This window comes from Cavia porcellus, unplaced genomic scaffold (assembly GCF_034190915.1).
Source record: "Cavia porcellus strain 051 isolate PalLab524CR breed Dunkin Hartley unplaced genomic scaffold, mCavPor4.1 scaffold_6, whole genome shotgun sequence".
In the NCBI taxonomy this organism is placed as follows: domain Eukaryota; kingdom Metazoa; phylum Chordata; class Mammalia; order Rodentia; family Caviidae; genus Cavia; species Cavia porcellus.
Window position 1 is genome coordinate 28,485,581 of NW_026947489.1, and position 18,607 is coordinate 28,504,187.

Genomic DNA, 18,607 nt, shown 5'->3' on the forward strand with positions numbered 1-18,607 from the left:
CTTGAAATCTTTGAGTATAACTTAGTATACTGTAGCACCAAACATATCAAGACACTATAAAACCATTCAAGAGAATGACATTATCACAGGATATTTAGAACCTATTAACAGAAAATGAATATTTTCTGTATAATCTCCTTGTCTATAAAAGTTTTTACTTATATTACCATATTTAATAAAATCCAATAAGATATAACCTTTTAAGACCGATGGAGACAGAAGAATACAAGTTTGATGGGACTTCAAAACAAAATGATACTAAATCAGTACTAGCTATTATGATGTCTTGTTTTCTCCAAAATAGCTGTTCCTACCATCCGATCTTCTCTGCCTCATTTCTGTTGAGCTCTTTTTCTGTTGTTTCTTGTCAGTTTGTCTTCTTCATTTCACTTTCTGCTCCATTCATTGTGGCCTCTCTGCCACTATTTCTGGAATCTTGGTATTTTCCTTTTTTAGAATATCCTGCAGTATTCTCTGTAAAGTTGAATTGGTGGTTGCAAATTCCCCTAGTTCCTCTTTATCCTGGAAGCCCCTTGTTTTTCCATCAATTTCTAGGGACAGTTGTGCAGGATATATCAATCTTGGCTGGAGGTTATTATCTTTCAAAGCTTGAATTATTTCCCCCCACGCTCTTGGTGATTTGATGGTTTGTGTTGAGAAGTCTGCTGTAATTCTGAAGGGTGTTCCCTTATAAGTGATCTGTTTCTTGTCTCTGATCACTTTTAATATTCTGTTCTTATATTGGATTTCTGGAATTTTGATTATTATATGCCTGGGTGTAGCTCTGTTTGGGTTGTGAGTGGCTGGGGTCCTGTATGCCTCATAGATCTGAGTATCTTTACCTTTTGCTAAACCAGGGAAATTCTCCTGGATTATTTCTCTGAATAGCTTTTGTAGTCCATTTGTTTGTGTCCCTACTTCTTCTTTTATTTTCTTAATTCTTAAGTTATAGATCCTCTTATCATCTAGCCTTTGTATTGTTGCTGTTTGTTTTTTTGTTATTTTTAAGAAGTTTTTCATTTCATGCTCCCATATTACAAATCTGCCCTCCAGTTCAGATAATCTATCCTTAGTTTCTTTCAAGCTGTTATGCTAGTTTTCAATAGAGTTTTTAGTTTCCTGGTAATCTCTTTGAACCTGCTTCACATATTCTATGTTTTCTCTATTTTCTCCACCAAACAATTCTCTCCTTTTTTTCTGTTCTTCCATTCCACCATCTGTTTTTTCTTGGGTGGTTCTTAGCATTTCTCTAACTATTCTGCTTAAATCTTGCTTCAGGTCATTAATAACTTCATTCTTGAACTCGTCTATGAGGCTCTGGAGATAGCGCTTTATGTCTATTGGTGCTGTGTCTGATATTACATGTTTCTGATATTACATATTTTTGTTTTTTTAATTATTTACTTTTTTCATTACATGTTTCTCAGGATTGGGGGCTGCGAACCCTTTCTTGTTGCTCCCTCTTCTCATATTTTTTGTTCCTTTTATACAAGCGTATATAGGAGGCCCAGTTTCTTTCTTTGTCAGTTACAGTTTGTTTGAATTGCGCCGGCTAGGTGTTCCTGCCCACTGCAGTGTACTAGGGAGACAGAGACCTGGGCAGCCTATGCTGGGCCTGCCCCTCCAGGTCAACGTACCGAAGGCTTCACTGCTAGGGTGCACTTCCAGGTGCTGGGACCTGGTTTGGGCTAGCCTACTGGGTCTTAGTCAGTGCAGGCCAGGCACTCCCCACCAATCCCGCTTGAGAGGAGAATATGTGACTGAAGTCACTGCAGCATCCTGTTCCAGGTATGTCCTCCCAGTATGTCCTTTGCTGAAGCCTCCTACTCTATGGAAGGGTCCCCGTTCCGATCTGCTCACTCACCACAGTTCCATGCCAGTCTCCCAGCCAGTCCTGCTCTCAACTCCATTTACCGCTTCCCACTCTCAGAGGTTTTGCGCCTCTTTCCTTACTGTGTGGATTGGGATGCAGCAGTGGCTGCAGGAAGTTTAAATCGCAGCTTCCAGAGGCTTGGGGTCCAGCTTCCGTGCAGAGACCTTATCTGTTCCTGTTATATCACTGGGATTGCATTTCCAGTTGGTTTCTCTTAGTTTAGTTCGTTCCTGGGTCAGCAAAGTATATTTCCCCTTGCTTATGGTTTCTCACCTGGCACCATTCCTGGATTTTAAGTGTGGTTTCTCAGAGAGCCTCTGAAGCTGCTGCTATCTATCCGCCATGTTCTCCCGGAAGTCCACTAAGAGCATTTTAAACCTATGTCAATGCACAAATGTTCCCCCTACACCAGTCCTCCCTGCAGCAGAAATTCATGCTATTACACACACAGTACAGACTCTGTGCCATGGATTACATACTCAGGGGCTGGTGTCCTACCATCATATCCGATCATGGAAGACATGGGTTTGGCACTGTTGAGACCCCATCTCCCCACCTGCCCCCTGTTCTATCATCTGTCACCTGAGGCCTACAAAGGGAATGATATGAACTTGATGACCCATGACTGCCTATGACGCAGCAGAGCCCTTCCCGCCACCACCACTGCTCTGTGAAGGCAGTTGATGCTGCCCCTCTCCCCTCCTCTCCCTGCTCTCTGGCCAGTTTGTCCTCCTTGCTGTTCTATCTGAGCTGCTGTCTATCATTCCAAGCCCACTCCTACTCAGCCCTCCCCCAAACTCCCCCAGCAGTCTGTCTCTTCCATGACCACAGGTACCGCTGATAGCCATCATGGCCACCGGGGGTGGAGCAAGGTCCATGACCTCCTTGTACGGCCACCTGCTAGGACTGCAGAAGCTAAACCTCCTGAACTGCAGCAGTTACATCTCCGGCCTGTCTGGGGCCACCTGGTAAGGAGCTGGGAGCCACTATCCAGTGGAGTCCACAGCAGGCAGCAAATGGGCTGGCTGGGGTTTCTCATGAGGTTCTATCTCCTCCTAGCACAAGCAAAAGAGAACGTAACCTTTGGAGGCTCAGTGTCTAAATCTGCAAAGTGGGGACAATAGCACTGACCACTTGAGAGCACAATGAGAGCCACTGTGTGAATGACCATTACTGACCCACGAACATGGCAGCCAATGATTAGTGAACCTCTGGTGCCACTGACTCCATCCTGTGGGACAACGTGGATATCCTCTCCCAGGGCTGTGCAAGTCTCTTGTGGTGGGGACCTGGCCCTGACCCTGTGGCTTCCCTTCCTGGGGGCTCCCCTGCCCTGTAACCTGTCACTCCTCTCCCCTGCCCAGCTCCCTCACACTGCTTGAGGGGAACGGGGAGGACCTTGTAAAGGCTCTGCCTCCACACTCTGCTGAGGACTAAGGGGACGGAGTGCAGGCTCATGGTAGAATTCCTGATAGGGCTCATGATAAATAAAAATGTCTTATGACTTTTTAAATCAGAAATAAAAATAGACTTCTAGATTAAAGAAAATTTGTTCTTGGTTTTGGGGGGTTTTTTGAGACAGGATATCTCTATGTGGTCCAGGTTGGCCTTGAACTCACTATATAGCCCAGGCTGACCTTAAACTCAAGATGATTTTCCTGCCTCAGCCTCCCAACTGCTACGATTACAGGTGTGCACTACCATATCCAGAAAGGAAATGTTTTAATAAATAACATAAATATATTTGTCTTAATACAACAGAATTATAACACTTGCTTTTTAAATATTTTTCTGGTGGACGGGAACCACCAAAGTCATCATGTAGCCCTGGCTTTGAATAGCTGGGGATCCAAGACCAGGCAAGGCCTCTTGGCCCGGATTGCATCCTCCCGTGGTAGTGAATGGTAGGCCTTGGAGCCCTGGAGGTCTCTTATTGTGCCTTTTAACCTAGAGGAGCTCTGGGTGCCTGTCATTTAAGCAAACAGATGTGAACTTACCCTGGAAAGTTGTCAGGACCTGGAGAAGCCAGAATAGAAGCAAGAGCTGATAGTTGCTGGTGTGGCCTCTATGCTGAGCACAGATGTTCCTCAGTGTCAGAGAGGACGTCACTCCACAGCCTACCTCTCCAAGACACCAAAATCTACCGATGCTCAAGACCTCTATATAAAATGATTAGTGTTTATGCGTAACCTACATGCTTCTCCCACATGCCTTAAACATCTCTAGATTACTTATAATACCAAATGCAGTGCAAACACTGTGTGAGAAGCTGTGTGTGGGCAGTTGTTATGCTGTCTTATTTAGGAAGCAATAACAAGAGAGGAAAGGCCATACAGTGGATTCAATACAGAGGTAAATTTTTTCAGATATTTTGGTTCATGGTTTGTTAAACACACAGACGAGGATCCCAAAGACAAGAAAGACTGCCTAAATTTGCCCAGTATGACTTTACAGCTGGAGGAATGCAGTAATTTGCTGAGGGTCACTTAGCTGAGTGCAGACCAGGAGTTTGAGTCCAGGTCAGGGTCCCTATTCTTTACACAAGAGGCTACTCCAGAGAGCAGACCATAGGATAACCCACTTCCAATGAGGTTAAGGGCGATCTGCCCCCTTCCACCCCGCACTGCTGTGGGGTAGGCAGGAAATGGGGAGCGGGAAATGGGGAGGACCTTGGGCTCAGCGAGGGAGGTTGGTAGGCTAAAGGGGCCCCTGCCTGGGGAAAGAGTGGGAAATATTCTTCTTTTTTTAAAAAGGTTTGCTTTTTTTTTTTTTTTTTCAGGACTGAGGATTGAATCCTTTCCACTGAGCTACATCACCAGTCCTTTTCATTTTTTATTCTGAGACAGGGTCTGGCTAAGTTGCAAAGTAGCCTACATGTTGTCCTCCTGCCTCAGGCTCCCAGAGTGCCAGGATGACAGACGTGTGTCACTATGTCTGGCTGGGCAATATTCTTTTGAAAACAACCATTAGTAATGGTTTTTAAAGTGCAAAAGTAGCAGTGTAGTCTCCATTTGGTGGTGCACACCTGTCATCCCAGCACTCAGGAAGCTGGTCAGAGAAGTGCCGTGAGTTCAAGGCCAACACAGGTGACAGAGTCAGTTCAGGAGCATCCTGAACTAGATAGCAAGACCCTGTCTCAAAAAATACCACACCCATCACCTAAAAAAAGTAACAGGTGAATTTATGGAAAGTGGAGTGTTTTTTGTCCAAGAAATCTGACCAAATCCTACTTTCCCTACACCAAGTCCTGTGCAAGAACAGGCCATAGTTTATATAACTGCAACCTAGCAAGCTCTACCCCAGGGGTCACTCTCAGTTCAGAATAAAGAGGAGCCCTTCCCTGCCCTGCTGTAGACAAGAGGGGGCCAGGCCAAGGAGAGACAGACACAGTCTAGTCCCAGGCTGGGGGATAGGGTCAAGGGTGTCACTTGCTTAGTTTTGCTGCCCCTCATGGTCCATATAGAAGTTCAAAAGGTCAAAGAGAAATAAGTCTCTAGCCAACATCATAAACATGGGAATGAACATGTAGAGAAGAGAGAGCTCAGTACTGGGACAGACCCCACCTGGGCTTGTGTGTGGCCCCAGCGTTTGTTCAGTGCCAGTCAGTGTTCCAGAGCAGTGATCAGCACGAGAACTCTATAATCAGGGTCCCCCTCATTTCACAAACAGGGAAACTGAGGTGAAGAGTGGTTACATAGCTTGCCCAAGATCCCGCAGTGAGTGAGTGGCAGAGCCAGGTTTGAGTTTAAGAAGATCTGGGTCCAGAATTTCATCTTACCCAATGTGCTACGCCAGCACACAGTGGGCACTGGAGAAATAGTAGTGATTGCAATTATGAGTAATAAGATTCAGCCTCCCTCCCACCACCAGGCCCCATCTCAGCCCTTTCCCCAGGCTCCTCTCACAGTTTAGGGTTCCCGATGACTTGCCTATCTTCTCTCCCTCCTGGACCCAGGGTTGATCAGAACAGGGCCGGGTCAGCTCCATCAGCCATGCCTGTCTCTCCAGGACCATGGCTACCTTGTACCGTGATCCCGAGTGGTCTTCCAAAAACCTGGAACCTGCTATCTTTGAGGCCCGGAGACATGCTGTCAAAGACAAGATGCCTGCCCTATTCCCAGATTACCTCTGCAAATTCAAAGAGGAACTTCGGCAGCGCAGCCAGGAAGGCTACAAGGTCACCTTTACAGACTTCTGGGGCCTGCTGATTGAGTACTGTCTGAGCGATGAGGTAGGCATTCGGTTTCTTCAGGACCCACCTTTCTCCATCAGGGGTCGCCACAGCGATTAGGTTCACCTGCCGCTGCATCCATGGACTGTGTGAGCCATAACGCACTGGATGCATAATGCCAGATCTCCTCACATTCCCATTATAGGATTACTGGGACTTGTGTTTGAGGCAGTTTAGGTGCATCCCGATATGTGGGCAGCATGTTGTCCTAAAGCCAAGACACCTGTCAGAGAATATAGGAAAGGGGGAAGGAGAGCTGTCGGCCGTGATGCAAGTCTGAGCCTGAGTGGAGGAGAGAGGCAAGGTTTGACGGAAGCATCCCAGGCTTCTGTGTGGCCTAGAAAGGCTCCAGAAGGCTCTTGGAGGGTCCCTTGGCCACAGCCAGGTGTGAGTAGTGTCCTCCGTCCCTGAATGGGCCTGCTCAGCACCGCTGCTGCACTCGAAGGTTATGTGGCCTTGGTACCGTCTTGGATTTCAGAGTGCGAGCTAGGGCCCTTCATCTATAGCTCTCTTGCTGAGTTGTGCAGGGCACACTTTCCTGGCCACCATCCAGGAAATATATCCAGTCAGGTTCTTTCCTTCTAAGTACCAAGGAGCTATGTGCACCCCAGAATGGAGACAGCCTGTGATGGCAGAACCACGTGGGATGTGGTAGAGCAGGTGGACAACGTGACCTTGGACATCAGGGTGAGCTCAGCTAACACTTGGACCCTTCAGGTCACAGAAGGCCAATGAGGAACGAGCCCCAAAGCAGAGCTGCCCACCTGACTTGTATCCAGGCTCTAGCTCTCAGCCCCACTCCCAGCTGTGCCTAGGAATTCTGCATTCAAAGCAGAACTTTCCAGAAGAGGGAGAGGCAGCAGATTATCTTCTAGAAAATCAAGCAATTTGAGCAACCAAGGATGACTTGACATTCATCATCAATATTCACTCATTCCTTCCTTCATCTTCTAACTAAATTAATTTCCTGCTGTGGTCCAGGAACTGGGCTCTCTACTGGTGATTCAGAAAGGAGTCAGACCTAGCTAGTAACCCATGTGGGCTGAGCATTTTGAGGGTTTAGCATGGAGAAGAGCCAGGAAGCCAGCTCAAGGAGCAAGACTAAAATACTGTTGGGAGGCCTCTGGTTTTCTACTCTGGCCAAAGCAGAACCACTTTTTCTTGCCGTTGGCAATGACAGCGGACCGGGCTCCTCCCTCAGTCTGTGGCTTTACTTCCAGCACAGCCAGCTCTGTAGTGTCTGGCTATCCAGGCCCAGTTCCTTCCTTCAAAGGAAGCCCCCCAAATCATCGGACCACACACTGTGTTTGTCCTCTCACACAGGCTGCTGATGGATCACCTGGGGAGGTAGGGCACATTCTCCAGGAGCATTATAAGAGCATGCTAGTGGGCTTGAGAGCTGGAAAATGTCTGCTGAGGATCTCCCTGGGGGAACCCCACCCCTGGGGGAAGCTTCTTCCATCTCCTGCTTCCCCTTAACCAATTTCTTTCCCCATAGGGTAGTGAGTACAAACTGTCAGACCAGCGAGCTGCTGTGTGCCAGGGCCAGAACCCCCTGCCCATCTACCTCACCATCAATGTCAAGGATGATGTAAGCAACAAGGATTTCAGAGGTAACACTGGTGGCCAGCGATTTAGGGAGGGGGCCCTTCTGGGCGGGCAGAGGCACTCAACCTCCAGGTCTCCACACACACACTCTGCCAACCTCCACATCGGAAAGCTAAAAAAATCAGTTTTGCTTCCACAGTCTGCTATGTCCCAGGGTTGGTTGGGGCTCTGCTTGTGATTGCGTTTGATGGGACCGGGAAACTTAAGCTTGTGAAAGGAAGGGGTCCTGGATATTTCTTAAGCTGTTTAGAGAAGGAAGATCTCACTTAGGGAAGATCTCACCTGCATCAGGGGTCAGCTTGGTCCCTGTTTAAATTTACCAGGCTTTGAGGAGCCAAATTGCCCAGCCCCTTGCAAAGAAAGCTATTTTGTCAGCTTGCGGAGGCTGGCCGCGGGCGCCCCACGTGTCCGCTCTGGGAACTGCAGCTTCCCGGTCCCAAACTCCCACAAGCCTTGAGCCCAGGAGGGAGGCCCCGGTGGGTTGTGCACCCCTGGCTCCCTGACCTGGAGCTAACGCCCTGCCCTGCTGCTCCCTGTACAGAATGGTGCGAGTTCTCCCCCTACGAGGTGGGCATGCAGAAGTACGGAGCCTTCATCCCCACCGAGCTCTTTGGCTCTGAGTTCTTCATGGGACGGCTGATGAAGAGGATCCCCGAGTCGCGGATGTGCTACATGCTAGGTGAGTCCAGCTGAGGGGCTCCCCTGGAAACCCCGCCCTTGCCAGGGAGGCCCTGCCTTTGTATTAGAGGAGTACAGGCAGGCCCTTGTCCCCGTGCCGGGCCTGCCCAGAGCACGGGACTTCTGGCACCCCAGCATTGCCTTATCCCAGGAACCTGCCAGCCTCCAGGGCTGCCTGAATCTCCCTGTGGCCTTCTTGGCTGGGAAAGGCCTGACAGGACACACACACACCAGTCACTGGGGACCCCGGGGACTCTCCCACTGGTCTGGCCTCCAGTGGTCCCCCTGGGGACAGCTCAGAAGCAGCCTGGCTGTAATAGGCTGAGACAGAAGCCTCAAACTTCCCCTTCCTCCCCCTGGCTCCAGGCAGCAGTGTGTCTGCTTCCAGTGCAAGTTCAGCACGTGGGCTGTAGGGACCACGGGGTAAAGGGCAGAGCCTCTGGGGAAGCCCAGCCAGATCCCCACCCTGGGGTCCCTAGTCCTTCTCAAGCCAGGGCTGCGGAGTACAGGGACAACTGTGATGTCCACTCTCAATTCTTCCCTTTAGTGTCTCAACTGCATCTGCCAAAGGGTGACCTCAGAACACAGATTCTCCTGGGCTGGGGATTTAGCTCAGCGGCATAAGTGCCTGCCTTATAAGCACACAGTTGTGAGTTTGATCCCCAGTACCAAAAAAAAAAAAAAAAGAACACAGACCATCCTTACAGCCTCAGTGACAGTTACACTCTTTATTTAAAGGCCTTCCTTCTAGCCCAACCTGACTCATTTCACGAGGCCTAACGCATGTCCCATCTCTTTTGAGAAACCTACCTGGAAGCCCCCACCCCACAGTGGTCTCTCTGTCTGCTGAACACCTGTGTTAGTGACCATATTGTTGTGAAAACTATAGTTAATACACTTGGTTTTGGTACCGGGGATTAAACTCATGACCTTGTGCTTGCCAGGTAGTTGCTTACACCACTGAGCTAAATCCCTGGAAATACACTTGGGTTTGAACTCTGGTTCTCCATTTATTAGTTGTGTGAAGTTTCCTAAATTGCTTAACTTCTCTGAGCCTCAGTTTTCTCATCTGTGCATTAGGCTGAAGAGTATAACCTACCTTAGAGAGGATCCAAATGGGTCAATATATGTGAGAACGTTAATGAATATTGTACCTGTTACTTTTTTAAAATAATGAGATGACATTGCATGTATCAAGCCTTCACCCTATGCCAGGCACTGCCCTAAATATTTTAGCTCTGTGACCTGATGCAAGGGGTGAATCTGGACTAGAAATCCAAACCTGCACTTGTCATATGACCCTGCCCCCCCCCCGCCACCTCCTGAGCTAGGCCTTATCCACCTTCACCTCTCCTGCCAGCCGGAGGGATGGGGATGGGCAGAGGGCCAGCACCATGGGAGCTGCCCCATGGGAGAAGGGGGTCCAAGGCCCCCAGCCCCTGAGCATCTGGCTGGGTGGGGGCACCAGGCAGGACTGAAGCTGCCAGGTTTGTGGGGCCCGGGAGGGCTTCTCAAAGGCTCTGCTCCCTAGGTTTGTGGAGCAGCATCTTCTCCCTGAACCTGCTCGACGCCTGGAATCTGTGCAATACCTCGGAGGAGTTTTTCCACAGGTGGACGAGGGAGAAAATACATGACATCGGTGGGTGACCTGCTGGCTTTCCATCCTGGTGGAGTAGCAGGCAGTACGGGGCATGGACAGAGGAACTGTCACATGTGTCCACATGGTTCCATGGCCACAGACATGGAAGACACCGGGGCAAGATAGCGGGGTGACTAGGTGACACTTGTGTCAATCTGGCCTTGCTGTCCTCTCAGGAGCCCTGCATCTCCACTGCTGGCCCCTGGCCTGTGCCTCTAACCTGGGTCCCCTGGCACCAGGCCCAGGCCCTGGAGAGCGAGGCCAGGAACATGTGAGCTGTACATACAGGCTCTTCTGGGAGCAGGCAGTCAGGTGGTGGCTCACCTGGGTGATCGGGGTCCCCAACTCGTGTGCTCTGTCCTCTATCCCCTCCCTGCAGAAGATGAGCCACTCCTGCCTGAAATCCCCAGATGTGATGCTAATGTCCTGGAAACTTCGGTTGTGACGCCAGCGTCCTGGCTGTCCAATACTTTCCGAGAGATTCTCACCTACCGGTCCTTCGTGTCTGAGTTCCACAACTTCATGTATGGGCTGCACCTGCACACTGACTATCTCCAAAATAGCCAGTTTCAGAAGTGGAAAGGTACTGGTGGGCAAGTCCAGGGCCCAGCTCTGTCGGGAGGAGAGCAGTGGGGGCCAAGCGGCCTTGGAGAAAGGAGTAGACAACTCTGGCCATGTTCCCCTCACTTTTGGCCATGTCACCATAAGTGGATTATGGGGTGTGCCAGCAGGGTGCGCTGTGGGTATTTAACTAAGAGATTATACAAATCACAATCTAGCAATGGCCTACTCCTACAGACAGAAGAAACACCTTTTTTCTGCAGTTGTGCTAAGCATGGGTTGTTAAAGTGGTGGCTCCTGCAGGTGGGCAGGGGTGGCCCAGTGTGGGAATCCCTGAGTAGTAAGTAGCAGTGCCAGGCTTCCCACCATGCTCACCTAGCTTTCACTCATCACCTCCTCCTGCCAAGGCTCAAAGACTGACTTCTCATCCTCATTGATATTTTATTTGGCCATGACCTGCAAAGGCTGCCTGAGTCCTGCCTGTTAACCTTTGTCATCATGGTCTGGGCCAGAAGGGCAATAGGCTTTGGGACCTGGGTAGCCCTAGTTTGCAGGATGGTCTTAAGCTCCTATAACCCTACTAGCTCTGTGGCTGGGTCAGAGGGAGTTTCTGTGTATTACCCATAAAGGACTTGTTAAAATCCCAAGAGCAAGTTGTTACTCACCATCCCACCCAGAGGGGCTGTGGGGCTCAGGAGTGTCCTGGTCAGAAGGGGGAGGGCTGGAGTGTGGTGGTCCGTGCCTGCCTGAAATCCCAGCTCACAGCACTCTGAGAGCCTGAGATTAGGAGGATCACAAATTTGGTTCTAGCTCAGGCAACTTAGCAAGACCCTGTCTTAAATTTTTTTTTAAATCTTTTTAATAGACTGGAAATGTAGCTCAGTGCAAAGACTCTGGGTTCAAATCCCAGTACCAGGGAGAGAAAGAAAGTGAGAGAGAGAAAGGAGAGAGACAAGAGATGGAAAGGGAAGCTACAGGGCACTCACCCCCCAGGGGCCTTGGAGCATGGCACCGTGGCACACTGCAACCAGAAGTCTTGGCTTTCAGACACGGTGCTGGACTCCTTTCCAAACCAGCTGACAGAGTTTTCGAAACACTTGTGCCTGCTGGACACTGCATTCTTCGTCAACTCCAGCTGCGCACCCCTGCTCAGGCAAGAAAGAAAAGCCGACCTCATTATCCACCTCAATTACTGTGCGGGGTCCCAGACAAAGGTGAGTGCTAGGAGCAAGGTTCCTTTCTGAGAGCAGATGCAGCAAACATCAGTGTCGGAGCCATGGTGGCATGGTACAAAGCTGGAGGGCCAAACCTCAGGGGTAGCTTCATGGCTGTCACACACAGTGGGGCCCAGGGGAGACATAAATTCACTTAGCAAGTCCCAATTATATTCTTGTCTTTGAGCATTGGCTGTACTTAACCATCAGTTTTTAAAAAAGTTAAAAAACAAAATCAAATAAACATACAAAAAACCTTAATAAGCAAAGTTCAGTGACACATACTTATAATTCCAGCACTCTGGGACAGTAAGGCAAGAGGATTGCAAGTTTCAGTCCATCTTGGGCAACAACTTAGTGAGACTGTTTCAGAATTAAAAAAGGGCTGGTGATATAGCTCAGTGCAAAAGCCCAGGGTTTAATCCCCAGTAGTGAGGCCAGGGGACTTAATACAACCTAGTTCACTCTAAAATTTTATACCACTTAAAGTGTTTAGAATGTTACACTTCCAAAATAATCATACCAGACCCCCCTTCCCAGAGCGGTAGTCCTCTGTGTAATTACCCTAACAAGCAAGACCAAAGAGGTCTATATTTACTTCTGAAAAGTTCTGGTCCTCTCAGGACAAGACACTGGTTTTGGGCTACTTGTGTCTTGTCCTATCCCAAAGCCAGGGAACAGGAGGTATAGACAAATATTGAGATGACCACAATGTTGATGACCTAAGTTTATAAACAAGTAGCAGTATACTTTCTTACACATGGTCTCACCAGGTCCTGACCCTGATTTTTTGTTTTTTGAGGTTTGTTTTGTTATCTTTTGAGACAGGGTTTCACTATACAATTCAGGCTGGCCTTGAACTTACTTTGTAGCCAAGGCTGGCCTTAAACTTGCAGCAATCCTCCTGCCTCAGCCTTCTGAGTGCTGGGATTGTACGTGTGGGCCACCAGGCCCAGTTGACCCCAGTTATTTGAAGTTAATGACACAGCCACTATTGTCTCTTGAGTTATGGAAGCACGGGGAGAATACATAGCTTACTTAGGTTCACACAGCAAACAAACCATGGCACAGGTGTAGAACCAAGGGATTCAGACACTACTAAGTTTGTTGCTCTTTCTGCTGTATCATATTTTTAAAGATATTCTGTCAGAATCCAGCCCTGTGACAGTCATTTCCAAAATCCATGCATGTGCACAGGAGCCTGGCCAACCCAGCTCCGGTCACTGTTACCCCACAGGCCACCATCCACATCTACACAGGTACCTGCGTAGGTGAGAGGCCAGGGAGCCTGCTCTCCATTTCACCTAGGGAAGGAGCCAGCAGCTGGGCCCACACTAACCCTCTCCCTGAGGTTCTTGTCCTGATCTGGTAAAAATACCACAAACTGTCAAAGTAGTCAAGAACATAGTTATTAGGAGACTGGGCCAAGGACTCCATCTCTTACCTGCCTTCAGCCCTCTAGTCCTCAAACCTGTCCCCGTGATCTTCCAGCCCATGAAACAGACCTGTGAGTACTGCAGTGCGCAGGGCATCCCCTACCCCAGCTACAACATCCAGGATGATGACAAAAGCCTCCAGGAGTGCTACCTGATGGACTGTTCCCAGGATCCCAATGTCCCCATTGTGGCTTTCTTCCCGCTCATCAATGATACCTTCCAGAAGTACAAGGCACCAGGTGAGCTGCCCCCTCACTGTCCCCAGTCCCCTCAGCCCCCAGCTGAGAGAGTGCCTGCTTCGGACTTGTGGAAGCCCCTACTGCACAGAGGGAAGCTGGGCTTCCCTCGGGTGGAACCATTTTGGCTTTGGCAAGAAAGAAGAGAGCCCCATTGATTCTTTTTAGTCTTCAGCATTTCCTGACACCCAGCTATGTGCCTGGAACTGGTTGGTGCTGGGGCAAACCCAAAATGGGAAAGCTGTTCCCTGCCCTGAGGTGCATGTGAGTGTGTGAATGTGTGTACAGCTGTGTGGAAGGGTCCAATCCGTGCAGGGTGGAAATGGGTGCTTGCAACCTGACATAATAATAGTCCACAGCAAGTCTTTCTGCCGCCCCAGGTGTGGAACGGAGCCCTGAGGAGATGGAGCTGGGTCAAATTGACATTTATGGCCCCAAATCTCCCTACGCCACCAAGGAGCTGACATACACAGAGGCTGCCTTTGACAAGCTGGTGAAGCTCTCTGAGTACAACATCCTGAATAACAAAGACAAGCTCCTTCAGGCCCTGCGCCTGGCAGTGGAGAAGAAGAAACGCCTGAAGAACCAGTGCCCTTCCTAGGTCCAGGGAGCCCCGTCCATCCTGCGTCTGCTGCTGCTCTGAGTAGCTATCTCGGGCCACACCACCAGGCCTGCTCTCTGGCGAGTAATGTGGGCATTGGCTTGGGCTTTCCACCCAAAAACATCCCGAGAAGGGGAGAGAGGAGCCACACTAGGGTTTTGTATGGCTAGGATTTCTCTCCCCACTTCCCTACAAGGAAGAGTAATGGCCACGAACTCCCATCTTTCTCCTCGAACATGGAGAAAAGCGTGGCCTGAGAGAGGGGCTGGTTCCCAAGAAGCTCAGGCTCCAAGCCTCCCCCTTCCTGTTCCACAGTGAGCCTAGGGATGCTGAGAAGGACTCCAAGTTTCTCTGTAAAAACACTTTTCACATTTTAAGGCAATTGCATTTTTATATTTATTATCCAAAAATTTTAGGATTTTGACTTTCAGGGTTATTAGTTGCCAAGAGACCTAGAAGGAGAGCTAGAGAGAGCCTCGTGTCTGCACTAACAAAGCCAAACAAACGACCCGTGGTACCTGCCTGGAACAGGGCGATCCCAACCAGGCAGCCATGGCTAAGCACAAAACACCAAACAAAGCTAAGCTTACTGTGGCTCCCAGAGTAGGGACCTGGGCAGGCTACAAAGAACAGCTTCACGGGAGCAGAGCTGCCCAGTGCTGCCATGACGTCTCTCATCTCTCACTCCCCTGGCCACCTGATTTACAGATGAGATTATTTATTTCTAAATGTGATCCCACTAATTTATCATGCAGACCCTAAGCCGGTACAGTTGAGCACTTGGAGGATGAACTGAGAAAGGAACAGCTTGGCAAGGCCAGGTCAGCGCTCCCAGAAAGAACCACTCCTCCCTGCCCCCTCAGAGTTGGCCTCCAACCTGGGAAAGCCCTGGGACATGGAGAAGCCCAGTCAGTGTGACCAGATCCCCCAGCAGGTCAGGGGCTTAAATGGAGAAAGATGTCACTGAGAAAGATGGACACAGAAGGGCAGAAAGGCACATGGCCTGAGCAGAGCCCAGCAAGCCCTCTCTGAGCCACGCTACTCCCTACGCAGCGCTTCGATGGATGGTGACAGGTACTCCAAGCTTAGAAAAACTGGGCTTTCATTTTGACATCTTTGCTGCTCAGAATGTAGTGGGGAACTGGCTAGAAATTCAGAGTCTCAGGCCGGGGATTTAGCTCAGTGGCTCAGTTGCTTGCTTGTTAAGTACAAGGTCATGAGTTCAATCCCTGGGACCCCCCAAAAATTGATCCAACAGAAATGCAGATTCTCAGGTGCTGCCCAGCCACACTGAATGGAAGTACACTGGAAAGAGACTTAGGCCTCCTCTCCCACGCCACCCCACCCCTGCGTGGCTCCTGTGTGAGTTAAAGTTGGACAAGAAGCCAGGCTTCCAGCGTAGGGGTGCCTGCCTGTGATCTCAGTGTCACTGCGCAGTGTGCAGGTACAATCCAGGTGCTGGTGCACAGTAAGCAATGAATTGAAGGCATACACCAAGTGAAAAGCGGCCACATTCATTGAAGATCACAAGAAGTTGTGCTCAGGGCAAGTCTATGCCAGCAAAAGATACAGAGCAAAAGTGGTATGCCAGGGTGACAGCGGTGTAAAACCACTGCACAAACAGCACCCAGTAATAGCCACCCATAAATCAGCCTTTCGGAATTTAAAGGCTCTGTACCTCAGCCCTGGTGCCTCCCCTGAGTCTCCAGGTGTGACTGACTGAGAAAGTCCTGTGTTATCTCGGGGGCTCTCAACACACACGCTTGTCCTAGAGCTCACTTTGATCTTAATTACATGCATGAGATGTGGTTCCTATGTATGAACTCTTAATGAGGTGGAGTAGGGTGAAGATGATTAAAGGCTAGGAGATCCAGTAGGCATGCTTAGACCATCAAAGATCTCCTGTGTTATTGTGGTATGATTTTCCATCTCTTCTAAAGCAATGGAAGGAGGAATGGCCAGGGTGCTGTTTAAAATTAAATGGAGGGAAGGAAGTGACTTCCTCAGTTGGTAACAGTACTGTCAGCCTCTGGAGGGCTGAGGCAGGAGGGCTGGGAGCTGGAGCTAAGCCTGAGCAATTTAGGAATTTGGTGAGATCCTATCTCAAAATAAAAAAATGCCAATCGCCTTTCCTGGGTAGCTCGGTGCAGAAGTCCTGGTGTCAATTCCTAATAATAATACAAAAAAGGAAAGAGTACAGGAAGGAAGGAAGGAATGAGGAAGGGAGGGAGGAGAAGGGAAAGCAAAGGAAGTGAAGGGAAGGGAAGAAAGCTAGAAAGCCGGGGTTTACCCACTGTCCCCTACAAGCCTGGGACCCATACATCCTTCAGCTCTCCTGAGGCACTGGGAAGCTGGGCTCTGGGACCTGCAGCACTAGTCCCCACCCCGGTGACTCTAACCTACTGTCACCCCTCCCCTCTGCGCCACTCTTCCCTCCCAGCTACAAGCATGGGGTTCTCCAACTTCAGAAGGAGCAGGCCAGGCCTCTCTGCTTGGAGGGAAAGGCAGTCCTGCCGTGAGTTCGTCGCCCATGTGAAGTGAAATTTGTACATCATTATACTATGTGAGCACCAAATAAAATGGCCATGTGGTTAAGTGTTGTCAGCTCATCTGCTTTCATGCCCTAATACATGGAGCACCCACTCCTCGTGCCCTGTCCCTGCCCTGGCTTCCTGGGTCCCTTCCTTCTTCCCTCCAGGGTTCCCTTCACCACTGGGGACACCACAATGATCCCTTTTAAACCCAGGCGTCCTAATAGGGCTTTGTTTTCTACTGTCCCTTCTGATGGTGAGGCCATTTCCAGTTCTTGTTTCCTTTTGCTTTGTTTTTTATAATGGGGCTTGAACCCAGGGCCTTTGCACTAAACTATATCCCCAGCCTTTTTAATTCATTCATTTGTTTATTTTTATTTTGAAAAACGTTCTCAGTAAGTCGCTAAAATGCCCAGGCTGAGCTTAGACTTTGAGTCCTCCTGCCTCAGACTCCAAAGGTGCTGGAATTACATGCATGCGCCACTGCGCACAGCTTCTTCTGTTTTTAGGAAGCCGTGTCACCAACACATGAAGCACCATCCCACGCTGATCCAGGCTGCTTCCAGCTCAGATGTTTTTCAGGAAACACTGATTGGGAGGAAGGAAAGGCGATTGGCATCAGCAGAGCCCCTACTTGGTGCACAGTGGCTGTAAACAGTCTGTGTTCCAGGAACTTAGATTCTGGTCGTGGGACATGGAAAGATGTTAATACATATGTGAGAAATTAAGCAGTGGGTTAGTCACTGAAATGACGGAAGTGTCATCTGCTCCAACAGAAGAGAGGCCAAGAGTGGCTTGGTTTCAGGTCCTCTGCCCTCTGCCTTTGAGCATGATTAGCCAAAAAAGAAATAAAATCTCCTGACTCCCCAGCACCCTTCTGGCCCAGTCTCTTCCTCTCCTTCCCAAGAGTGACCAGTCCATGTCACCCCGTCACCTCAGCCTGCAGATAGCTCCCTCCTCTCTCAAGCCTCTCTTCCTGTACCTTCCTGGCTAACCACACCTCAATTCAGTCCAGCTTGCAAAGGGCTATTCCCTGCCAGCCCCTGCTGTAGGCACGGGGACAATGAAAAACATCAGCAACTCCAGGCTGCTTCCTTCTGGTCCCAAGTGGGAGTCACCCAAGGACAGTGAACTTCACAATGTAAGGACAAAAGCTCACTGAACACTTCCCGCCCTGAGTTTCTGCCCACTGAAAAGGGGAAGCCTCTCCTCCAGCTGCTCCTCCCCTCCTCTGCACTCCTGAGCAGTCTCATCTCTCCCGGATTTCAGCTATTGCTTCTATTTTGCCTTCCCCTCTGTCAGGGAAGCCCTTCCCTATCCTTCCCTCCCAACTGCAAGCATGGGGTTCTTCAACTTCAGAGCAAGCCTTTCAGCTTTGAGGGAAAACCTTTTAGCTCTAGCCTTATGTATTCGAACTCGCCTATTCAAATGCTATGCCTGTTTGCATTAGTTTTACTGTATAACTTAAAGATCTAAAATTATGATGGTTAAAAAAAAGGGCTGGAGAATTAGCTCAGCAGCATAAGCACCTGCCTTGCAAGTGCATGATTGTGAGTTCTATCCCTGATAGGATAAAAATAATAAAATAAAATTACGATGGTTCTTGATCTCATAGTCCAGAGTGAGCTCTGGAACTCCAACTATCATATCCATATTATAGGCCACAAAAAAGAAGGAGGAAGAAAATTAACTCTCTTCCTGTTAAGTAGACTTCCTGGAAGTCCCACACTTCCTTCAGCTAACATATCCCCAAACCAGACTTGGTATCATTATCACAGTGATGGAGGAGAAATACAACTCCCACCCTGTTAGATTCACATGTGTGAGTTCGTAGTTTTGCAACACTGAGGAGTGAAATTGTCAACCAAACGCAGAAGTTAGGAGAGTTTATTGAAAACAAAGAGAAGACGAATAGTTCCTGGATTTCCAGCAGGGGTCCTAAGTGGATAAGGCCTTTTGTCAGGGGTAATTTATACAGCAAAATTACAATGTGCGCACT

At 49.3% G+C, this 18,607-nt stretch overlaps 1 protein-coding gene across 2 annotated transcripts in view; it reads left to right on the forward strand.

Annotated features, from left to right (window-relative positions):
• The window catches only part of Pla2g4e (phospholipase A2 group IVE), a 54,048-nt gene extending 37,376 nt beyond the window's left edge, over positions 1-16,672 (forward strand). For both annotated transcript variants that reach the window (XM_063250213.1, XM_063250212.1), the window contains exons 12-20: positions 2,705-2,841; positions 5,882-6,104; positions 7,603-7,717; positions 8,254-8,391; positions 9,922-10,029; positions 10,409-10,612; positions 11,638-11,804; positions 13,296-13,479; positions 13,857-16,672. In XM_063250213.1, coding sequence (XP_063106283.1) covers positions 2,705-2,841; positions 5,882-6,104; positions 7,603-7,717; positions 8,254-8,391; positions 9,922-10,029; positions 10,409-10,612; positions 11,638-11,804; positions 13,296-13,479; positions 13,857-14,077 — 1,497 coding nt within the window. In that variant the 3' untranslated portion in view covers positions 14,078-16,672. The remainder of the gene's footprint in view (positions 1-2,704; positions 2,842-5,881; positions 6,105-7,602; positions 7,718-8,253; positions 8,392-9,921; positions 10,030-10,408; positions 10,613-11,637; positions 11,805-13,295; positions 13,480-13,856) is intronic.
• The last annotated feature ends 1,935 nt before the right edge of the window (positions 16,673-18,607 follow it).